The 20,214-nt window shown below is 40.5% G+C and overlaps 1 protein-coding gene across 2 annotated transcripts in view; it reads left to right on the top strand.

Moving 5' to 3' along the window:
- Positions 1-19,862, top strand: part of DBX2 (developing brain homeobox 2) — a 39,887-nt gene extending 20,025 nt beyond the window's left edge. For both annotated transcript variants that reach the window (XM_070494726.1, XM_070494725.1), the window contains 2 exons: positions 7,974-8,161; positions 14,914-19,862. In XM_070494726.1, the coding sequence (XP_070350827.1) occupies positions 7,974-8,161; positions 14,914-15,246 (521 nt within the window). In that variant the 3' untranslated portion in view covers positions 15,247-19,862. The remainder of the gene's footprint in view (positions 1-7,973; positions 8,162-14,913) is intronic.
- Positions 19,863-20,214: the final 352 nt, after the last annotated feature.

Here is a 20,214-nt window from a genome sequence, read left to right as displayed (position 1 = left end):
CTTGTCTGCAGCCCTTGCCTGAACATAACATGAAATCTAATAGAGCAGCTGGTAAAGTCCTGATTTTACAATCTCGAAAACAAGTGTGCCAGGTACAGAATAGGGGAGGCAGAGAAGTGGCTGCATAGAACAAAGTGGCAAAGGGTTGTTCTCTTAGCTCAATATGTGTCTTCAGTATGATATGGGGATGTTGGATTGTGCTGTTAGAAATAGTCTCCAGAACAAGGGAGTTAAGAGTCCTCCTGGGCTCTGTAAAGGTCTGACTGCCACCACCTATTCAGTTCTGGAGGCCCACTTTAAAAGGCACTTTGGAGAAATTTGCATAGAAAAACCAGGTCAGGAGGTGGTCAGCAACTAAAATGGTGAAGGGTCTATATGACTGGTCAGGAAGTTTTGAAAGCAATTGGGTACGTTTAGGCTGGGGGGGAAGAAAAATAATAGGACATGAGAATTATCTTCAAATTAGATGTACTGTATTCAATATAAATATCAAGGATAGAATTGGGGCCAATGAGTGAAGTTTAGTGCAAGTTGAATTTCGGCTTAATGTAAGGGAAAAATTTTTAGCAAATCAAACTGTATGATAATGAAGTATTATTGTATAGCATTCTCAAATACTAGATTATATAGCGATTGGAACATAGACTTCTAGTTTAAATAGGGGGGGCCAGGCAAACGCTCTATCTTCTCTCTCCAAACCTCGAATCCAGAGGAATTACATAAAATACACACACACTCACACCACATCTTCACACTTCAAAATAAGAAGGGTAAGAAAGCTCTTCACGGGAGAGAAATTGAGAAATGCCTAAAAGGTAGGAGACGGGAAGTAACAAGTTGTGAGTGTTCTTGCAGAGAAAGAGGAGCCGACAGACAAGAACCATCCCGTGTGTGAGGAAAGCTGACTTCGGGAAGGAGACACAGACTCAGGGTTCGAAATTACTTATGTTTGAGGACATAGTTAATGGAGGCTGACGGCATCTTAGCTGGCCTGGTGGGGAGGCCAGGATTAAGCAGATGACCTCTTGTCTCTTCTTGCTCTGAGAAGCTACTGTTGAATCTATAGAAAAGGATGAAAGAATTCTGTTTCTGAAAGGTTTGTTGGTAATCTCTGACTTGAGCTATCATGAAATAATCTTAACTTTTTTTACTGAAAGCCTTGAGGGGTCTAGATTCAGTATTGCTTCATAGACTTGTGATATAACTTCCCTGCAAAGTCAGAATGATGTTGGGTTATCAGTTAGTTTTTAATACAGAAGGCCTGTGTAAACTGAGAAAGAAAACCTGAAACAACTTGGTTTATTGGTAGTGGCCATGATATTTCACTGTTTGAGTTGCTGTGATCCGAAGGTAGCCCAGATTGGGAGTAGAGGCTGGAACAGGAGAACAGGAAACAGCGAGGCCCATGCCCTGGCAGGGTCCAGAAGCTTACCATGAAGCAAAGGGCAGCACTGGGCATGAATGGTTCAAAACCCTTTACTGAGCTGCCTGAAGCAATAAGGTGAAAGGACGTAGGACAAAGGAAACTACTCCAAATGGGATCAATAATCCAGAGATTCAAATGAGTCAAGATGAGTCTAAACATCACACAAAGTGCTAGCACACCGTTTATGGGACGGGACTCTGTTGGCTTGTAGGGGGAATAAGATAAGGCAGAGCTGCATCTATTTACTCTTGGGCTGGTGTCTAGATAGTGATTGCATTGGGTCCCCCTTTGTGCTCTAGGTTGCTGGCTCTCATAAGTAGCAATGCCCTGTCTTCAGAGTTAAGACCTCTTTCCTCGAGGTCAAGGCAAAGGCAGAGGCAGAGGCTTCCACTGGTTTATCTAATGCTGTGTTTCTCTATTGCTCCCCCCACCCAACAGTGTCATTCACACACAGCCCACCTCCATTTGTAGTGCCCTCCACGAGGGCCATTACACACAGGGATTCTGTGAGGGGTGGTGCTTGGGGGCTATGTCAGGATCCAGGGAATTATGCCTTTGAAAACTGGATCTGAGGTCATTCTGCCATTTTAATACGACTTTCCCCACCTCCCAACCTCTTTATCTGCCCACTCATAGCTTTGACAATCTTTGGTGTAATTTTAAAGAGCATGTATTGGCCTCACTCTGCTTTGATGCATGACCTCAATTGCACGACTGAAATTTCTGGAGCCTCAGTTTTCTCCTATGGAAATTGGGGCTGTTAATATCTACCTCTGGGGGTTATTGTAAAGATTACATGACACGCTGCATGTAGCTGGCACATATGTGAGCACATGTTGAGCCCCAGATATATATGGAAACCACATTGTAAAGTAATAATAGTAATAATGATATCCTCAAATTGGTAAAGCCTGTCGCACCTGTATTTGGTGGCCTTGGCTTTTAAAGCCTCTTTTCTACTACATGCCTTAAACTCTGTATCTGTTTATTTTTATTTTTATATTATTCATTTTTTGTCACCTGGAAGTTTCCATACTAGTCGGACATGTGTCATGAATTTAGGAAGAGTCAGAGATATTTGTTGCTTATGACTTTTCAGTAGCTTCTGAGAGATTTTTTGTCTCCAATAAGTTCGTGCAGTCCGTATGTTTGTTCTGTAGGCATAAATTTGAGCACATGTTCATAGGTTTAGAAGGTATGAAAATGGTGTATGTAGCTTCATCATGCGGTTTATGATTCCATCCAGAGAGAGCCATAAAAGACTCGTGGGTGAGACATGGAAAGGAGCATCCATGGTAGAGATGGCATCTTGTAGGAACCCAAGGCCATCGCTTTATGTAAACAAGCATGATCTGGGTATTGAGAGCAACGCTAAGAAAAACCAGATGACTAGCAAAGAAAGGAAGAATGTGATATTTTTTTGCCATATTTTTTGCTCGTTCGTTGGTTGTATTGATGTTTGTCATAGGGCACTGAAACCTGAGGGCCAGACCCAGGAGTTAACCCTGTGACCCTCATAACCACTCCAGATCTCTCTTTCAGAGACTGAGGTGTGCTTTGGGTCCCTGCGCCCCAAAATGTTAGTATTTACCATATTGGTGAGAATAATTTGTAGATTCCCTTGATGGCAATCTTCTTTCTCTTTACTTAAAAATAGCTCATCAGGAAAACCTATGGGTTTTCATAAAAAGTGTTAGGGGCAATTTAGATGTGTTACCCATTGTTTTATTTAAACAAGTAGATCTTGGTGAACAAGGGGCTAAAACGAGTGGAATCATGACCCGTACTTGTAAAACCTGTACTTAGAGAAAAATATATGTAGATTTTTTTAAGCTGGGCTTTTGGTCCATAAATTTGTTTTGTATGTCTATATAGATATAAAAAGTTTTATTAACTCAGAAAACATTGGCCTTTCTAAAATGCTAAGTTGGTTAGGTCCTCCTTGAAAGTCTTTCTTTTATGGCAAGTTATAACCTTAATTCGTTTCAGTCACCCCTGGCCCTAATCTACCTTCCCAGCTTATCTCCTGTGTTCTTCCCATTCATACTCTGCAGTCTGGAAACACCAAGCTGTGTGAGATTCCTAGATCCACCATGTTTCACATTTGTCCTCACCCCACTCACCCATCTGCAAATGTTACTCCCTCTTCTCTGCTTGCAAGAGGAATTGCTATTCTAGCTGCTCTTCTCTCTCAGGAGTTAGTCTGTTGGCCTCCAAGTCTAAGTGGCTTCCTCTCTGGAGCTTAAATGCTTTCTGTGCTTGCCCTGTGGGTATTTATTTCACTGTACTGCGGCTGTCTGTATTCTTCTCAGACCTCTCCTTATCAACTGTGAGCATGTGAAGGATGGATTGGACTCATCTTCAGTCGCTCTGCCAGATTATTCCCAAAAAGGTTGCTGCAGAGTTTGCTTGTTCTCCTTTGAAAATAGAGCTAGACTTAAAATGTAGAGTGGAGGTGAATTATTTGTCCATAACTAGAACGATAGCCTGTCTTAGTGTTTACTTTTTCCTTTTCAATCTTTTTCTCCTCTGTGTTTTTACTTAGTTGTAAGCATAGTATGTATCTTATGTGTATTATATGTATCTCCGCTGTTGCCTGGGCTTCATAGCCCTCATCTTTAATGGTTCTTTAGAATTTCACCAAGTGGATATAGCATAATGTACTTACGCATTTTTTACCTTTGGTTAAGTTTCTTCCCTCACTTTTAATACATTTGGCTGTAATAATGGCAGGCTGGATACATTTACAAATTAAGAATGCCAGAATCAAAATATCAAGTGAGAAGGGCATGCTGGGATTTGAGGACACAGTTACCAGGCTGTGTAGGAGATGCCATGTAGCCTAGGCTCACACACTGGTCCAAGACAGGGTGCAGAAGCCTGTAGTCACAGACAGGAGCTCTGGCTGTGTTTATAAGTGTTTCTTCCTTCCCGTTTTTGACCCATCATGCCTGAGTAAAGAGGCAGTGTGGGGCAGAGGAAGGAGCCAAGAGTTTGGATTCGGAAGGCCTTGCTACCAGCTGAGCTCTGCGTCCTTTCTGTAGCTTTGGACCTTAACTGCTCTGAACACTGCTTCATCTGTATGGAGGATGCCTGTGGCATATGGTTCTTATAAGAATCAAATGAAATCCAGCAACGGGAAGTAAAATAGATTTGTGGGATCCTTACTCTAGGCTAGCCACTGAAATTTTTGTGTGCTATTTCGTCATATCCTTAGAGCAACCCTGTAAGATAAGCTGAAAGACACTAAGTAACTTGCTCCAAGTCACACCGGTAAGTGCTGAGATCTAAAATCAGTTCTGCCACACTCAAAGTCCTTTGTCCTCAGGCTTCCTAGAGAGACATCGTCCCAACAGGTGAATTTGTGCTCTGAAATAATGCAGAAGGGCCAATTCCATGGTCTCTATACCGAGGAAAGTTCATAGAAGAAAAGCGTTTAGAAAGAGATGAACATATCGAGATATTTAGGATATCTTATTATTGACCAATATTACATAAAACTATTTAAATCTTTGATAAAGAAATCGTGAATCCTGTTGTCAAAACCTGACTTCAAGATATGACCTTGGCATGAAACAGGCAAAAAAAAATGGTGCTGTGAATGGAGAATTAACCAAGATCCTATGAGAGGATGAATGGAAAGGGCATCAATAAAAGTAGACCTTTGTAAAGAGTTGGGCTTAATGACACCCTGGGGGCTATGGCATTTCTAGGGAGATGCGAATGTTACAGAGCTGCAAGGAAAGAGGGAGAGGCCAGTGGTTCCTCTTGCAATGTGAGCATGAACTGGAGTGAGGTGTAACTCAGAGCTGAAGGACTAGCAGGGAGATGTTTGCAGTCTTTTAGACAAATAAGAAAGGAAGCTACCATGTTACAGAAGTAGAATTGACAAGATTTATTCACTTATTGACATTTTCCTTCTAAAATACAAGTCGGATTGTGTCAATCTTGTATGGTTTAAGAGCATTTGTCTTGGAATTAGTCTTCCTGGGTTTGAAGCCCTAGCCAGGTAACCTTGGGTGAAGTTACTTAAGCTACGTAAGCTTCATTTTATTCATCTGTAAACTGGGGAGAATAATAGTAGCATTCATGGCATAGATTGGTTGGGAAGATTAAATGAAATAATGCATGTTAGGGTTAACACAGAGTAGGTATAACAGTATAGAGTAAGTGCTCAGTGTATGTTTATTATTATCATGTCACACCCTGCTTAAACATCTTCTATTGATCTTCACTACCTATTGGATAATGTCCCAGCCCCTTATGGTTCTCTATGATCTGGCTCCATTCCACTCTGTAATCTCTTTGCCGGAGGTCCAAATGTCTTCAAGAGCCCGACAGGTAAAAAGTAAGCTAGGTGAGGCTGTGACAAACTGGGGGCCACATGCTTCATCTAAAGGGGACACCTGCTACTCACTCTAGAAGCTCTTTGTGGGAGGGTGAGCCCGTTGTGGTTACCTTTAAAGAGACGTTGTAGACCTGGGCTTCCTATGGAACCTCCCAGGTATTAAATGTGGACAATTAAATCAGAATTCTTCACCAACACTCTAGGACCAAACAAAGCCCATCTACAGGCTGGATATGGTAGCCAGCTTGCACCCTCTGCTGCATGCCCTTCCCCAGCCTTGCAGACTGCCTAGTTTTGCATAGACTTTCTTCCTCTGTGCCTTAGTGCTTTAGACATGCTAGTCACTCTGCCTGGATTGGTCTTGGTTCTTTCTCTCTTGAACTGGATTGTTCTTTTAGACTTGGCTCAACCTGACTATTTTCTCCAAACTCATCATTTCCTCCTTTGTGATGCCAGAGCATTTTGTAGATTTGCTTGTTTATTTAGAAATAATTATTAAGCACTAAAATGCATACCAGCTACAGCTGTAAACTGGAGTCCCTGCTCCCCTGGTGCCTGTATTCTAGAATGATGTTCTTGTGCCAGTCCTCCCATGACAAGATGAGCACCTTGAGGCCAGGGACCATGTGCTGTTTGCCTGGTTTCCTTAGCAGTTAGCCCAGTGAGCCTGATACCCAATGTATTATTGTTCTCTTGCTGCTGTAATGAATTTCCACAAACCTAGCATCTTAAAACAGTACAAATCTTACAGTTATGGAGGTCAGAAGTCTGAAGTGGTCTCACTGGACTAAAATCAAGGTGTCAGCCAGGCTATGTTCCTTCTGGAGGCTCAAAGGGAGAATCTGTTTCCTTGCATTTTCCAGTTTCTAGTGGTTGCCTGCATTTCTTGGCTCGTGGCCCCTTCCTCCATCTTCAAATCAAAAAATGTAGCATCCTCAAATCTCTCTTTGACTGTGACTTCCTTTTTTGCCTTCCTCTTCCACTTATAAGATCCCTTGTGATTACAGTGGGCCCATCTCCTAATCTCAGGGTCAGCTGATTAGCAACTGTAATTCCATTTGCAACCTTAGTTTCCCCTTGTGATGTAATGTAACACATTCACAGGTTCTGGGAATTGGGACGTGGCCATCTTTAGGAAGGCCAGTATTCTGCCTACCAAAACTGGGAGGCTGAATGAGTGAATGAATGAATGATGAATGATGAATGAAACTCTCAGAGGGTGGGAGCCAGTGTTGTGCTAGCCAGAAAAAGGCAGAAAAAGTATTAAATATCTCTGACCGGAAGGAGTTGATGCTCAGCTGAATTGGAGGGTGGTGAGTGGGGTCTTCCAAACCTCCCTTCTCAGGTTAAACATCTCTGACTCTTGTAAGCTTTCCCTGACATCCCAGATTAAGATCACATGCCTTGCGTTGTGCTCCCAAGCCACCCTCCTTAGGAACACTTCATCACACTTGTGACACTAGTTCAATAAATACCTTCCACTCAATTTTTCAGGTATTGAGGGCAATCAAATACATCCGTCTTATTTCTCAATGTGTAGCATTGAGCAGGGTGCCTGGCATATGGTAAGTGTTCAAAAATTTGTTGAGAGAATAAATGAATGAATAAATAAAGGAGGAATTAGAGAAAAATGAGGTGTTTAAACCACTTACTACTTGTTCTGCATTGGAGCTTTGTGACCTGGGACCGTGGACTTTCTGACAGTACATAAAATTGGGAAGGCAAGCATTCTTTTTTTTTTTTTTTGGAAGATTAGCCCTGAGCTAACATCTGCTGCCAATCCTCCTCTTTTTGCTAAGGAAGACTGGCCCTGAGCTAACATCCATGCCCATCTTCCTCTACTTTATATGTGGGACGCCTGCCCCAGCATGGCTTGCCAAGCAGTGTCATGTCCGCACCCGGGATCCGAACCGGCGAACCCCGGGCTGCCGAAGCAGAACGTGTGAACTTAACTGCTGTGCCACCAGGCTGGCCCCGCAGCATATATATTTTTTCGTAATGGGAGCAAAGAGTATTTCTCAGATTCTCAGCAGAGTTCACTACTAAAAAGAGGTTAAGAAGCTCTGCTCTGAGTGTGCAGAGTTCAGAGGTGAGAGAATTTGGCCATGGTATAGAGAAGGAGGGTGCCATCCTGGGCAAGACAGCCGACTTCTTCTCACTAAAGCTAACTGGGCTTTTGTGTCTTTTTTTCTCGTCTAGGAGAAGAGAGCGTGCTGCCTCTCCTGACCCAGGACTCTAATTCCAAAACCCGGAGGGGTATTTTAAGAAGAGCTGTCTTTTCTGAGGACCAGAGAAAGGCTCTGGAGAAGATGTTTCAGAAGCAGAAATATATCAGCAAAACAGACAGAAAGAAACTTGCCATCAACTTGGGACTAAAGGAATCGCAGGTACTGATGGGCAGAAAGATGTCCACTTCTCCCGAAGCGCAATACAATGAAATCCATTCCTTTGGCAGATATTTGCTTTACAAGGCATGTGCTGGACTCTGAAGCATTATTGAAATAATTTCCTAATTTTTTGGTGGGTGGAAATATATGTCACAATTCCTATCTGGAAATAGGTTCATTTGCTGAGAGATCTAGGTTTTTCCCTGACTGATTCTTCCCAAGGGAAGAGAAATGCAAAGGAGGTGCATTTACATCATTAAGTTGTTTGCTCTGTTTTCAGAAAAGCAGGCGACATAATTCCCTACAAAAGCAGGAACCAGTTTTCCTGTCTTTTTGTTCATTTCAATCCAAAATCAAGGTATGAAAGAGCGACTCATAAACACCTCTTAATGGATTTCATTATTTTGCACTTTGGGCTTATGTCAGTTACAGTTAAGTAATTTCACATTTGAAAAACTTACAAATCTTTCTTGTATACTGAAGTTTCATATAGTTTTGAATGAGACTTTCTGGCCTTTTGGGAAGTGTAGAATACTCCAGGTAGAGATTGGCCTGCTTATTATAAATAATTAACGGTATAAGGCACTAGCATTTTCCTGTTTAATCCTTCTTATAATCGCCATATGAAGTAAGCATCCCCATTTTCCAGATGAGGAAATGTAGAGAAGTAAACATAGATCCAGTGTCACATAATGAAGCTGCTTTGGAGCTGGGCTTCCACCCTAGGCAACCTGACTCTGGAGTTTGCATTCTCCGTGACCTAGAGCCACCATGTCCTGTTATGCAGGTTGTTCACTGCACAAGGGCACTTGGCTAAGGGAGATGGCAGCAACTGAAATGCAATAGGTACTCTGCTTACTAAGCTGGCTTTCCTGGTGCAGAGCTACAGCCACCTGGATTTTTTGAATTAACATGAAACCATTGAAGGGCTAGCAGAGGCCCTGTGTTAACCACATGCTCTATTGTTCTTCCCTCAATACAAATGATCTGGTTTCTAAGTTTGGATTTTATTAAACCAGTTATTTTTGGATGAAAGTCTCATAACCTTGCTTCCTTTCCCTAGCTAGGGAAGCAATCTGTGTTCCTCCCCACCACAACTTTCTCTGGTCATAGGAAAGAGTATGTGGTGTGGTAGAGGGTAATTGGCCCAGCTCAGCCAGTCTGTGCTTTCCATGTTGTGTGGTACTAATGATTCCATAACCTTACCTGACTGCCCTGTGCCTCAGTTTCCCAATTAAAAAACAGGGACAAATACAGGAATTCGATCTATGTCACAGAGCGATTTTGTATATATGACAGATAAATCAGTAGCTGTATCTTGATGGTCTATTGTGTGCAAGATGCTGTTATAGGTGGGCAGTAAGAGGGAATATTGATAAATACTGATCAAAATATATTCCTTGCAACTGGGAAAACCAAAGCAGAAGCTCATGAACAGTTAGAGAACAATACAGGACAATAATATAGGTTGGATATACTGCCTGGTATAGGCAGTATAGCTGGTAGATTAGATACACTGCCAAATAAAGGAGCTAGATCAGTGGTCCTCAAAGTTATGTATCTCTCTGGAGCCTTACGTTAATCCCCCCCATCTCCGGAAAGGACAGCCATAGGGCTGACTCGTCCACATACCCCTGGGAAGTCTAGTGACAGGACTGTCTGATCCTCAGAGGAGTTGGTGGGCCTGAGTGAGGACCAAATGTGGGCTTGGTAGGCCTGGGCTGCATCTCATTGGTATGGATGGGAGGCTCCGGAGCCAGAGGGGAGAAAATGTGCAGGTATGGGAGGTTGGGGGCCCTCTGCTTGTGTTGGAACTTGAAGTAGGTGTTAAAAGATGAAAAGTGGCCAGGTTTGATCTGACAGTGCTCTGAGAAAGTGTGAAAATCTCCTATAGTACATATGGTCTTCTTAAAAATAGGCTGTCAAAAAGAGACTTCAGTAAGCGTATTAAAGAATATTTATGAGGGGGGTTGGCCCAGTGGCGCAGCGGTTAAGTGTGCACGTTCCGCTTTGGACGTGGCACCACTTGTCAAGCCATGCTGTGGCAGGCGTCCCAAATATAAAGTAGAGGATGATGGGCACGGATGTTTGCTCAGGGCCAGTCTTCCTCAGCAAAAAGAGGAGGATTGGCAGTAGATATTAGCTCAGGGCCAATCTTCCTCAAAAAAAAAAAAAAGAATGTTTATGAAGGGATGACCATAATCTCTCCATTCCAAGAAAACAAACTGTTTCCTATTTGTATATCTTCTTCCACTTCTTATCCACAGGTGCATAGTTTTACAGAGTTGATTATATTGTTTTTAAAATTCAAGTGCCTCAAGAATGATCTTTATCTTACTGAATTTTATGAACATCTCAGAAGCCATTTAACATTTTCTTATTTGTATATATATCTAATTACACAACTAATACATGGTATTTATTACAGTAAATTGAAACAAAAGGGAAATTGGTAAAGTTAAAAATAAAAACTCATCTACTCTTCCAATCCAATTCCTTGGTTACTACTGTCATTTATAAATGGTTCTTGTTTGAATTTATTGACATATCACGGTATGATATTTATATCATGTTCTAGTTGTGTGTCGCTTAATGACAGGGATACATTCAGAGAAATATGTCATTAGGCAATTTCATCATTGTGCAAACATCACAGAGTGTACTCACACAAACCTAGATGGTATAGCCTACTGCACACCCACACTGTATGGTACTGATCTTACAGGACCACCATCGTGTGTGTGGTCCGTCGTTGACCAAGATGTCACTGTGCAGTGCATGACTGTATTTTTAAAATAAATTTATCTTTGTGTTGTATATGCACAAACATATAACCACACAAACACTTGCATAATGACTACCATGTACCCTTGCATTTGGTGTCATTTATCCTTACAATGACCCCATGAGGTGGTCACTTTTATGACCCCTATTTTACAAATGAAGAAGCTGAGACCTAGAATTGTGTATATATATTTTTAAGTAAAAATGGGATCATACTCTGCATATATTTTGACTTCTTCTAAAAGACAATACAAATCACCTGTGTAACCAGCACACAGATCAAGCAGAAGAACATCACCACCGGGCCAGCAGCCCCCTGCATATCCCCTCCCAGTCACTACCCGCTCCTTCCAAGGGTATCCACTCTCCTGACTTCGATTAGTTTTCCTGTTTTTATACTTGGTATAAATAGAATCAATCAGTACATATGCTTTGGTATGTGGCTTCTTGTACTTGACCTTACGTCTGTGAGAGTCCTTCCTGTTGTTGCGTGTAGCCGTAGCTCATTCGTACTCATTGCTGTGTGGTGTCCATTACATGGCATACCACACTTTATTCATTGTAATGGGGAGCATTTGGATGGTTCCCAGTTTTTGGCTGTTATGTATAAAGCTGCTGACAATGCACATGGTTTTGCACTTTGCTTCCCCCCCTCATTCAGATGTCATGGGATGCATGCTTCCATGTCAGTACATAGAGATTTGCTTCATTCTTTTTTAGTAAATGTCTCATAACAGACTATTATGTGGCTATATCATAGTTCATTTAGCCATCCTCAACTTTAAGTTACTTCCAATTTTCACTATTGCATACCTTTATGCACTGCAAATATTCGTGTAAGAAAGGGACCTAGGAGTGGGACTTATGTGTTAAAGTTTATGTACATTTTAAATTGTGATAGATTAAAAAATTCCTTTCCAAATAGGATATTGTATCATGATACTAAACTATATAAAATTTTCATGCTTACTAATAAACAGTCCCTTTTTGAAAATCCTCCATTCTTGATAACTTCTAAAATGTTGGCAACCTTATTGGCAATTGTACTTGTTGACTTTTAATTTGAATTTTCCAAATTTCCGTAACTTGAGGGTCTTTTAAACATTTTACTGGCCATTTTTAATCTGTGAATTGGCCTTTTCATGGCTGCACCATTTTTTTCTATCATATTATCTTTTTGCTGATATGTAGCAATTATTTTGGCTGTTAATCAAAATATTTGAAATGTTATGGTTAAACATTTTCTTGTCACAGCTGTTGAAAAATCCTCTCCAAATTTGTGGCTTTTTTTGTGTATGTGTGTGGTAAAATATACATAAGATAAAATTTACCATTTAAACTTTTTTCTTTTGGTGAGGAAGATTGGGCCTGAGCTAACATTTGTGCCAATCTTCCTCTATTTTGTATGGGGGATGCCACTCCAACATGGACGTGTGTAGGTCTGTGCCCAGGATCCCAGTCTTCGAACCCTGGGCTGCTGAAGCAGAGTGAGTGAACCCACCTACTATGCCACCGGACTGGCCCCCCATTTAACCTTTTTTAAGTGTACAATTCAGTGGCATCAAACATATTCACATTGTTGTACAACCATCACCACCATCCATCTCCAGGACTTTTTTCATCTTGCAAAACTGGAATTCTGCATCCTTAAACAATGATTCCCCATTCTTCCCTGCCGCAAGCCCCTGGCAGTTGCCATTCTACTTTCTGTCTCTATAAATTTGATTACTCTAGGTACCTCGTATGAGTGGAATTATACTATATTTGTCTTTTTGTGACTGGCTTATTTCACTTAGCACAATGTCTTCAAGTTTCATCCATGTTGTATCATGTGTCAGAATTTCCTTATTTTTTAGGGCTGAATAATAGTCTGTTGTATGTCTGTACCACATTTCTTTATGCATTCATCTATCAATGGACACTTGGGTTACTTCCACTTTCTGGCTTTTGTGAATAATACTACTATGAACATGGGTGTACAAGTAACTCTTTGAGTCTCTGCTTTTAATTCTTTTGGGTAGTTTTTGGCTTTTTCATATGTTTATGATGTTTTTATTTGTACAGAAATTTCTCATTTTTCTGTAGTCAGCTCTGTCTGTCTTTTCCTTTGTGGCTTCAGTGGTTTATGTCATGCTTAAGAAAACATTCCTCTCCCCAAGACTATAATGATGATATCATATTTTCTTCTGGAACTTTTATAGTTTTGTTTTTATGTTTAGCCATTTAATCCATCTGAAATTTGTTTTTGTATGTGTTGAGTGGTAGAACGTTTATTTTATGATTTTACCCAAATATATACATTTGTCTCAATACCACTGATTGTGAAAAAACTTCATTCATGATATTTTTTTTGCTGGAGAAGATTAGCCCTGAGCTAACATCTGTGCCAGTCCTCCTCTACTTTATACATGGGTTGCCACCAACCCATTGGCATGGCCAATAAGTGGTGTGGGTCTACGCCTAGGATCCAGACCTGCAAACTCGGGCCGCTGAAGCAGAGCGCACCAGACTTAACCACTATGCCATGGGGCCGGCCGCTTTTGAGATTTTTTTAATTGAGATATCACTCAAAAACTTTCTAGATATACAGAAAAGCTAAGGGAAGAAGAAAATAATGAATGTGATGAGAAGGAATCACCAATGGGAACAAATAACTGTCTTAGTGAAAACCCATTAGAAATACTTGACAGGGTTTCTAGAAGTAAATGCCCACTGCAAAGAATAAATGAGTTCATGCATAGAGCCAAATGCTCTGGTACCTACGCGGTAGGAGTGTTGTCCTATGCAAAGCCTTAATCACAGGATTGTAACTGAGATGGCAGTCTTTTCACTCAATTACCTGGGGTAGATATCTTTTGTAGCCATTTTGAACATTGCCAATCAAGTTGAAAGAAGGAAGAAATTATTTTGCCCATCTGGAAAGACCATCTCAGGTAGAAGTTTTTCCTTCATTGAGAGAAATATTTGGTTGATACACTTTAATAATTATTTCTTTAGGTAAAAATTTTCCTGGTTTTGTTTTAAAAATAGAAATCTAAATTGTTCCTGTAAGGATGCAATGTAACGCACAGGAAAACAATGTGGTTGGCTTTGAAGATACCAGGAAACCACCTGTGAAGTTTTCTGCTGAGGCACCGTGGACTACATAGTAGATAAAGAGAGAGGTTAATAGTAGAGATACTCAGGTGGGGTGAGGCGGATGGGATGGCTCAAATTAAAAATCACCAACATAAGCACTCTGGGATTAATTACAATCAGTTGTTATTTATTGAGCCTAATTTGTTGAGTTTGATAAATCCTGGAAGTCATCAAACCTGGAAACAGTATAAAGCCTGCAATTTATCAAAGCATTATAAAATGTATTCTTAATTTAGTGTCCACAAGTTCCTGATGAGGTCAGTGTTTATATAAGAGCCTGGACACTGGAGTGGGACAGTCATGGATTCTAGTCTAAGCTCTTCCGTTTTGCTAGCCGTGTGACCTGGAACTGGTTCATTGCTCTGACCCTCAGTTTTCTTACATGTGAAATGAGGACTTCTTGCAGGCATTGTGGGAATCCAATTATATAATCCACGCAGAGTGCATGGCCTGACACCTGGCACAAAATAAACACTCACATCTATTCCTAGTCAATAGCATCTCCTTTGAATAAATAATTTAGCGCATACTAAATGATGTTTTAAAATATCAAAGAGAGTTAAATCAGTCTTGAACGATGTCAGACTTGCAGGATGTAACCAATTTACCACAGTCGTTTTGTTTCATGTGTGTGTGGGGGGCTATTACACTAAAGTAATTTCCCAGATATTTTTGAAGGGGCCCGTGTGAAAAGCCACAAGGACTTTGCCAGGCTGGCTCTCATAATAAGATATTCTGTTGAAGGCAGAGTAGGAGAAATTATAGGTTAAAATGCCGAAGTGAAGTAACAAGGAATAAGCGATCATTTTGTCCAATTGTTTTATCAATAGGTGAAAATCTGGTTTCAGAACAGAAGGATGAAATGGCGGAATTCCAAAGAAAAGGAAGTGCTTTCCAACAGGTGTATCCAAGAAGTAGGCCTCCAAGAGGATCCCCTCTTGAGATCTGCTCTGGGTTTCCCGTCTCCGTGTCCTTCACTCTGGGAAGTCTCCCAACAGCACTCGAGTCCAAGATGGAGGGAGAATTCGCCAGAACCTTCAGAAAGACTAATCCAAGAGAGTTCAGGGGCACTGGCCCCAGAAGCAAATTCACTGGAAGCTGCCTTCTATTTGTGTTCTGAAGAAGAAGCTGGAGACAAGGCTGTACTTCCTGGGGCCTGCTGAATGGAAGCATTCCTCCATGTTAATTTAACAGAACACTGAACTAGTAACACTTAGATTTTGAAGCCAGCTAGCTTGTGCCTCATCAGTGCCTAAAACCTAACACCTTTGGAGTGATGCGTGAACTAATGCGTTAGGAAACCCTGTCCAGTGTTCTCTTATTTGGGTCCTAGACTCAGACTTAATTTGTAAGTGGAATAGAATCCCCCAGAAAGTACGATGGAACTGAAAAGAATGAGAGTAATAGTTGACTCAGTCCGTGCCCTGAGTGTGTGTATATATGCATATGTTTCTGTGTGTGTATATATATATTCATTAAAATAGTAGAAACCAGTTCCTCTTTAAATATTGCATTGAGCAAATTCATTTCCTTTTGTGTGAAGAAAAACCAACTGTTGACTGAATGGTATTAATTTTTTGAAAATAATGTAAAATTTAGACTTTAGTCCAAATTTTCATTCCACAAGAACATGTTTTTAAAAATTCTCTATTTTCTGGTTTCTTTCAGCATCCAGCTGTAAATGAATTTTAACAACTTAGCTCAGTAATACTAACCAAATGAGCCGCTGCTAGATACATATGCTGAAAATACATCTTTAAAATTAATCCAAGAAGCAAACTAGAAGAATTTCTTTTCTTTTTTTTAAAAAGATTGGCACCTGTGCTAACATCTGTTGCGAATCTTTTTTTTTCCTTATTTTCCCCAAACCCCCCAGTACATAGTTGTACGTTCTAGTTGTAGGTCCCTCTGGTTGTGCTATGTGGGACGCCACCTCAGCATGGCCTGATGAGCAGTGCCATGGCCACGCCCAGGATCCGAACCCTCGAAACCCTGGGCCACAGAAGTGGAGTGTGCGAACCTAACCCCTCGGCCACAAGGCTGGCCCAAGAATTTCTCAATGTAATTATTAGTATGCTTAATTTCCAAGTCTCTGGACTTTATCAGGCCATCAGTGAGAGAGGTACCCATTTAACTAATGATCTCTTTTGATCTCTTCTCTGTAAGGGTGGGCCTTAACCAGGGGTTGCAAAATGAAATGCCTTTAAGGGCCTCTCACGTAAGTAGAGGACATGGCCCACCTAAAGATAATTGAGTTTAATAATTTTAAAATACTATGTTGGCCAAACAATACATCTGTGTCAAGTGCTTTGTGACCTCCGGCCAAGACTTAAAGAAGTGTCACATTTCTTAAAATGTTTCCAACTGGACTTCAAAAACACAAATACTGATGGAATCTCTAGTGATTTCTGTTCGCACTTCTAGTTATAGACTCAATTTTCCACTTAGATGGTATACACTATATATATTAGGTTATTTTTAAGTATTAACAAACACTACACAGATGTTTTATGTTTTTGAGTATCCTGAAATAGTGTTATTATAAAATTGCATTTCTGGTAACGATTTGCTTAGTTAATCTAGAAATTTTTATTCCAGGTCCAAGAAAAAATTCTGTTTCACTTTGAAGGAAATGAGGCAGAAAAAGGAAATGATGTGGTTTTGAACTAGGTTATTATTAATCTGCGGACAAGAAACATTATTAGAAGTTCATGATGTGGAATTTTGTTAGTGAGAAAGCTATGTAAAGAGTGGCTTCTAATTTGCTTACATTCTTAGCTATAGACTTTGAAGGTTTAGGGTTTAGAAAAAGTGATATTTCAGAAGATAATGGTTTGAATCAGCATCAGGAAATTATTTTGTATGAATGGAATTTGCGTTGGTGTTTGCCAGCCTGTGTCTTTATCACGAGATCTTTTACTAAAAAGTTATCTCAGAAGAAGCTTGTCTCAGTGCCTGTTTGCGGGAAATAGAGGCAGGGATCTGCTGACAACAATTTAAATTTTAAAACTTGTCTTAAAATGATTTAGAGTATGGTTTCTTTTCTTTGTATATGTTAACCTCATTTACATTTATTGGGTTCTTTCTATGTGCTGGAGACTGTCTCAGACCTTTAGGGTGGATGAACTCACTTACTCCCTAGGATTTCTCTTACCCAGACAAGGGACCTGAGGCAGAATGGTTAGGGTGATTGTCCAAGGTCATGAGGTCAGTAAATGGGATTTGGACCCTGGCACTCAAGTTTCAAATCTTGAAATCTTACCCACCATGCAGGGGTGCATACCCCTGGGGAATGTGTTCACCCAGCTATGGGATACCTTGTAAAACGTACATTTTGGGGATTGCAGTGAGATTTATTTTTAAAGAAATTCAGAAGCACGTTGTACTTTACAATCTCTTACTTGGGGAATGGTTTTCGCTTCCGCATTCTCTTCTCTATTAATTTAGAAGTTTAGGGAAAGTAAAGAATTGCAAAAACCTTCAACCCTGAAGCCTCTATAGAGAATAGTCCCATAGGAGTGATTCAGTGTGAAATGGAATTGTATTTTTTTATCACTCTGTTAAAAATCATAAAGTACTTATCTATAGCCAATGGTTCTTAAGAATAACTGGAAAATCAAATGAGAAAAATCTGCGTCATGGCCATCTGATTACCCAGGTTTTAGAAGTGGGCTGATTGGCGCTTAGATGATCTTTGCGTGAGTTTCACCCTGAGCTCTGAGACCCAACAGAGGCTTCTGTCTGTACGATTAGCCTGATGCTAGACTATAGAAATGAATCTTTTAGTTGGTTTCCTCTTTCGAATGCCTTAAGGCTTAGGAACAGGACTCTTTGGATGAATTATTAGGGGTAGGAAACACACACACATATGCATGATGTGCCTTCACTTACCTGAATCATCGGAGAGAACTGCTGAGCTCCATATTTTCATTGACAGGGGTCTCCCTTCTCTCTGAATTTGTGCTCTGCTGACCCTCCCTCCACCTGCAGTGTCCTTATCCATGCATTTTCCTCTGTCTAGATGCAGACTTCTTTTCTCCATGTGATCACATAATAGTATATTTGTCATCTTCTTTTCAAATCCTGCTCTAGGAAGCACCAGGACCATAGAAGCCTGGAGGCAAAAGTCTTTAAAAATTTTTTAAAGAAATTGTCAAATGGAGCTTAAGTGGATGAGAAGAAAAATCGGTGAGCACAATCCTCTAGCTTTTTTTTTTTCATCCTCTAGCTTTTATAAAGATAAATATTTTATAAAGCTAAACATAGAGGGTTGGAAGTATGTTAGCAAGTTAGGAATGATCACTGGATCTGGAGACAGTGAAGGCCACGGTCATTGAGGTTTAAAAGCAACTGTGTTTTCTTACTAATGAGTTGGTTTGAATGGGGAACTCAATTATTTAGTCCAGTGGTTCTCAAACTTTAAAAATCCATACACATGAACACGCCATACTTTCCAGCCAGTTTTGGGTACATGCTCAGATTTGGACAGATACTTCATACATCCTCTTCAACATCCACACCCCCCACTCCTCTCTCTGAGAATCATATACACATACTTTTTTCACTTTTCAAATATAAAATCGTAATTAAATACGCTTGTCCAAACCACACATGTCCTTTCTGGCCCCCTTCACTCCCCATTCTGATGCATCCTTTTAAAAGCTACGTACTACTCCCCGACGTTTTCCACGGCCCATCCCTTGATGACCAATGATTTAATCAAGCTCTGCTGGCCTTGAATGCAACAATGCTCATTCCATCGTGTTCATAAGCTTGTTAGGCACTGCCTCTACAGGCATCTGAAATCCACACAAATGTTTTTTCTCTCTGGATTTCAACACTCGTTGGGCACTCTGTGTGAGGCACTGTCGTAGGCTCTGTGTAAACAAATATGAGGCACAGCGTGGTCCTGGCCCTCAAGCAATCTACCCTTCTTGGCAAACAGCCTTTGAAATATTCCATGCTGTTGGGGCCTAGATCCAGTAAATTTGGGGCAAAAAATAATCGCCTGATATCCTCCAGAAACCTCATTTCTCCATTTGCAGCAGGGGTGGTGATGGTACTGGTGGGCTTATTAAGTGCCCCACTATTCAGAAAAATACAAGCTGCTTGGTATTGCTGGTTTTCTATGTTATCTCTCCTCTCTTCAGGCCACGTTGGTCCCAAGAAGAGGCAGAAGGAGTCCAAGGGAAGAATTCCCTAACTTTCTTTTGTCATAGTGTAGTCTACCTTCTACTTTTTTCTTTCTACTTTCTCAGCCTCGGATCAACCAGTACACGTGATAGGTAGGAAGAGTGAAGAAAAAGCAAATAACACAAGTAGGGGGTAATTGGAGTGATGAGTATTCTTGAATATATAGGGAGATTTTTGCTGAATTAATTTATGTGCTTTACAAACCATTTCTGAAATAAACAACTACCTTAGGGACGTAGTACTAGCCCCACAAAAATAGTTCTTAGCTTCCAGCTATTAGTTGGGTTCCATTTCATTATTATTTTTGGCTATAAAAGTTATACGTGCTCATTATAAAGCAACACACTTGAAAATATAGCTAACAAGAAAAAATTCATGTGTAATCTGGAGATAGCCAATTTAGCTCTTTTGTGAAAAATTTTCACTTTTGAATGTACGTATATGTAAATGTGTGTATGTCTGAACGAATTTGGATCATAGTGTACACCCAGTTTATCCTGTTTTTTTTTTACTCAACTTTATACAGAAAACGTTTTCCCATGCCATTAAAAATTCTTTGAAACTATTTATGGCGGCTGTGTAATATTCCATTGTGACTCCATCACTTCTTGAGGTGGACGATGGGGATGGGGCCTGGAGATGGCAGGTCATGAAAAGAATGATCATGGGCTCCTGTGCCATAAAACATACTTAAGGAAAACAATCTCATGCTTCTGATTTCTTTTAACTAAATGAAAGCTCAGCAAACGTAAGACGTAGAATGAAAATTGAAGAAGTTTGAGCTTATACTTTCAGTGGTGTTGAATATCAAAGAGTATCAAACATTCCAAATGGGATGCCTCTTCCAGAAAGCCACCATGAAGTTTTTCAAAACATATCCCATCCATTCAAAATCCAAGGGAGTGTACATGTCTGGATTTCAGTATATAGCCAGCAGC

The sequence above is a fragment of the Equus asinus genome, chromosome 22, assembly GCF_041296235.1.
Source record: "Equus asinus isolate D_3611 breed Donkey chromosome 22, EquAss-T2T_v2, whole genome shotgun sequence".
Lineage (NCBI taxonomy): Eukaryota > Metazoa > Chordata > Mammalia > Perissodactyla > Equidae > Equus > Equus asinus.
This window is presented reverse-complemented; position numbering and strand designations above follow the sequence as displayed.